Source organism: Elephantulus edwardii, unplaced genomic scaffold (assembly GCF_000299155.1).
Source record: "Elephantulus edwardii isolate Elephantulus edwardi_28Jun2011 unplaced genomic scaffold, EleEdw1.0 scaffold00395, whole genome shotgun sequence".
Lineage (NCBI taxonomy): Eukaryota > Metazoa > Chordata > Mammalia > Macroscelidea > Macroscelididae > Elephantulus > Elephantulus edwardii.
Genome location: NW_006400145.1, coordinates 1,048,153 through 1,053,054, shown reverse-complemented (window position 1 = coordinate 1,053,054; position 4,902 = coordinate 1,048,153). Strand labels below are relative to the sequence as shown.

The following is a 4,902-nucleotide window of genomic DNA, read 5'->3' as shown; positions in this document are numbered from 1 at the left end:
ATTGGCACAGGAAAGAGCAGGGTTTAGGGCTATTGTACTTAGGGTCACTATGAGTTGCCAGCAATTCAGTGGCACATAGCAACAACGACATACTCAAAGTCATATCTAGGCTCTTGTGGACTTGTTTTAATTTTCTTCAGCTTCAGGTTGAACTTGCATAGATACAATTGAGGGTCTTTTCCATCTGATTGTGACACAGCTTCTCCACTGTCTCTTTGTATAGATGTAGTCAGTTTGATTCCTGTGTATTCCATCAGGCAAGGCCTTCATGTATAGTTACCATTTAGATTTTCTGAAAAAGGTGTCTGCTTTGAGTAAGTCATTGGGAGTACAAAATTCTATCGTGCAATCTCTGGCCTCTTGTTTTTACCAACTCATATTTCCCCATACTTGTCCTTCTTCTTGTCCACAAGAGCCTACATATGACTATAAGTATTATCTACCTGAATTTAGAATCCATCTCGAGAATGGATTTGGTGCAGTGAATGAAATGAATTTTAAATAATGACTGAATATTCCAATGTTTTTATTCCAAACATCTTATTAATGCATTTTTATTACATGTTTGGTCTGTTTTAGATTGCAGAAGTTGGTAGAAATTCTCATTTTCTTCATCTATAAATGATTGGTGTATATATTTGAATAATAGTAATATTTTTACATCTTCTTATATGTAGATGTGGAGCCCTGGTGGCCTACTGGCAAGATGCTGTGCTACAATCCGAAATAAATGCAGTTTGAGGCCACTAGCTGCTTTGTGGGAGAAGGATGGGCAATCTTCTTCCGTGTGAGCTCTGAAGCAGAAGTATAGGCAGTCTCCTCTTCCAACTCAATGGCACACCTACTACCACCAACGTGCCTAGGTATCAAACTTGATGTTTTACATTTCATTTGGACAACTCTTTTTCCTAGATTCCATGTTCCATTTACTAATGGATACTTGCTACTGTTTCTCCTCATTTTGAGTCATGGCACATGGACAAATGAAAAGCTTTTACTCCATTCATGCCATCTATATACATATTGACACATAAAGATACATGCAAAACCACACATACATAAGTGTTTTGTTCACTGCTGTTGAGTTGGCATCCAGTTCATTTTGACTGTGTGAACAAAAAGCAAAATACTCCCTAGCCCAGTGCCATCTTCAAGTTGGTTTTGAATTAGACATTTGTAATCTGTAGTATTATCACTAGCTGGTTTTCAGGGGTAGATACCCAGGCCTTTCTTCTTAGACTATCTTAGTGTAGAAGCTAGAATGAAAACTGTTCATACATAGGTTTTCACTCACAGGTGGATGCTGGTTTAATACTAAGTGCTTTTTGTTAAGGAGTCAAAACTGGATCTCCTACACGAAGCTGAAAATATATGCTAGATCTAAGACCAAAATAATAATAAATAATAATAATAAATAGCATAGAATTTTGCATTTTTTTGCATCTGATTTGTTTGCCTCTATTTTATATATGGTCTGCCATATATACTTTTTATGTATTTATATCATTGTCTAACAACAACAAAGACTGTCAAGTTAACTACAAATCATAGTAACTCCCTCAAAAGATCTAAGCCTTGCCCTATCTTGAGCCATTCTCACAATCTCCATCATGCTCAGCTTCATTGTCACAGTCATTGTGTCAGTTCATCTCTCTATTTTTCCAAATATATATGTGGAGCTCTGGTGGCATAGGGCTTAGGGAGTTGCACTGATACTCCAAAGATATAACCTCTTTGGTGGTTCAAATCTATCAGTGACTCCAAGGGAGATAGAGTCAGCTTTGACTTGATAACAATAATGATGATGTTGTTGTTGTTGTGTACTGTCGAGTCTGAGTGGATCCACAACTGACCCTCCAGTGGGTTTTCAGAGGCAGTTAATTGCACAAGAGGAGATTGCACATCTTTCTCCTATGGAGCAGCTGGTGGATGTGAAGCACATGCCTTTGGGATTACAGTGCAGCATCTTGCCATAGGCCGAGAGAGAATATATCTGTATCAGCATAGGTCAAGTATTGAACATCAGAGAATAATCATGGCTAATAGTCTCCGCCTCTAGCAGGCTGCTTTACTCACTCAAAACCACTGGTAGCCTAGCCTGGCAGAACAGCAAATATTATCTTACAAACAGCAAAGAGTGCTGGACATGATCTTAACACTTAACATTTTAATTACCAACATCACCTAACAGTATACTTATTGATAGGTAATAACATTTTTGACATTTTTGGTTTTTATTTATGTCCATTTTTCAACTTTATGGGAGCCTTTTATTTGAGTTGTCACATTTCCCCTAAATCGCTAGGGTACACAGTCTTCTGAAGCCTTTTCTGTTTTTTCTTTTCCCCCCCTTTTTGGCCTCATTCCTTCCAGCTCTGTCTCTGTGTCTGAGTCTTGCATTTCAGGTCAAGCATTCCTGCTGCAGAGAACAGCTAACGCCGGGCTCCCAACCTGTTACCTTGGAGACTGACTCATGCCCAGAATTGGAATTTGCTGTTATCCCTTGGACTGGCTGGTTTAACTTCCTGGCCCTGTGTTTTTCCATTTCTCACTGGTTCCTTTCCAGTGATCTCAAAGCCTTCTCTGTCTCAGCATGAGTATAAGCATCAGGCTATGGCTTTCATGACCCACTCCTGGGAGCCATTCCTGACAACAGGCACTTCAGTAACTTAGTAAGAGTGTTGGCATAATTTCATCACTAAAGAATAAAGGTAGAAGTTTCTCAGCATTTACAAATTGCTTGGAATGAGTCTTATTTGATTGCTATTGATTTCATGTTAATTTCTGGAACTCATATAAAATTTAGATTTTTGTAATAAACTGAAAACAGTCATGATGAATGGCTGGTATATTGTCAATGGTTATGTAATAAGAGGAAATAAACAAGTTGGTAACTGCAGAGACATATCAATATAGTAGGAATGCTGGTGGCACAGTGAAGTCCTCAGATAGCTGCTACTGAAAGGTCATAGATTGACTCTGTCAGCTGCTCCCGGGAAGAAGGATGTGGCAGTCTGCTTCCATCAAGCGATCACCCTTGGAAGCTGCATGGCACTGCTGTGTACTAGAGCATAGCTCGAGGGCCGAATAGACTTACCCTTTAGCAGAGAGCTTATAAATACTGTAAGGAAAATCCTCCACCACAGAAATTTTTTACTTACCTGAATTAAAAATAGTTTGATGCTGTAGTCTTCTAAATCAGTTGCTGCTATCTGTAAGTTTTTGTGGTTTGCCCTTTGCATATCCATTTGTACAAAGAGTTTACTGTTGAGAATGAGCCTCAGGCTGCCTTGATTGCGCATAACTGCAATGGGGAGGTGAATATATTAGACTCCCAAACAGCAGAGGCCTCGCTCTTCCAGAGGTGTTTTCCACTTTTTTATAACAAAGTAAATCTTGCAGTTGTTCAAACTGTATCTCCACTATTACATTGTAAGTTGATTGGATTATGCCTTAAAAATAATGCCAATGTTATAAAACAGGACTGACATGGAGGGTGGAGGGGGAAAGTAAGCAAAGAGGGGATAAATAATGTACATGGCATTGAAACAAACAAGGGACAGAACTATATAAAAGGAATATATGATTAGGTAATATTGGCATAACAGGAGTCCAGAATAAGAGCTGCATAGTAAAGTGGTCTTTATAACAATTAATGAAAGAACTTTTTTTCCAAAGAAAATAGTGAACTGGGGGGAAGAGGAGGCAGGGAGGAAAATGTGCAACTTTATCAAGTTGGAGGATCTCATTTGGCTTAAATGCAAAATTTATAATTTTACTAATAATACTATAATTTTATTAAAAAGGATAGAGGTTTTACAGCATGTGCAAGTGAATCATAGAACTCCTTTAAAAAATATCTAGTGATTTGAAGAATATTTATCTAAGAATAATTGTTGGCAGTCAGTAAAATTGATACCAAAATACTTGTGTTCAAGATATGAGATTATTTGAATATATTAGAGTATAGCCAATTTAGAGATGGTAACAACCATTAAAATATTGTAGATCTTAATGTATAAAGATGATCATGGTGATATTATGCAAAAATTAGGTTATAAAGCAATATAAATATCTTGAATCACAGATTTTACAATATGCTTGCATACTTAAGTATTCAGAGAACAATGTCCAAAAGAATATGTTTTTAAAATTCTTCTTTTGTATGGCTTGCATATAAAAGTCGTATATATTGTGTTTCACTCATATACATTGTGATCACACATTTCTTCATTCCCAGTGTGTTTACCATCATTCCCATACATTGTGTTTTATAAAGTTAATCACCATTCATCTATTCCCACTATTACTGTCTTTTCAGGTCCCCACTGGATCTTTCCTAATTCCTTCACCTCCTCCCTGCACTCACCAAACTGCAATTTTGTGGTTTCCCATCGCTCCTCCCCTTCCCTTTTAATACTTTTATACAAATGTTACTAGCTTCAGCCGATTCCAGCAATGTAGGCATATGAGTGATTTTATTTTTCTTCTTTATTTACTTATTCATATTTTCTGTTTCCTACAATGAACATGTATTACCCACATAATATAAAGGGGAAACAAATGTCCTGGGATTTTACTGTTTTTTTGTTTGTTTTTGGCAGTGGGAGTTTGTAGAATTAAACTACAACAGGGAACAAATAGCAGTTGCCTCAGAACTAATACTTGGGTAAGTTATTTAGAAATGTATTTGTTCATTGCAGGAATGAAAACAATGTCCCTATTCTCCTAGTCTAAATTCTATTCTTTACCTGTTTTTTTCAGCTTGATACCTGAAAATCAACAAATATTCATATTCCTGAATCCAACTTGGACCAGTGGCCACTTTTTTTTTTTAAATTTAGGTTGTTTATTTTTCATTTCAATGAACATCTACAGAGATTTTGGGATTCCATTCATTCA

General features: G+C 36.8%; 1 protein-coding gene across 1 annotated transcript in view; it reads right to left on the bottom strand.

Annotated features, from left to right (window-relative positions):
- Positions 1-4,902, bottom strand: part of RANBP3L (RAN binding protein 3-like) — a 58,597-nt gene that overhangs the window by 19,479 nt on the left and 34,216 nt on the right. Inside the window, exon 8 of the mRNA XM_006902355.1 lies at positions 3,162-3,304. Coding sequence (XP_006902417.1) covers positions 3,162-3,304 — 143 coding nt within the window. The remainder of the gene's footprint in view (positions 1-3,161; positions 3,305-4,902) is intronic.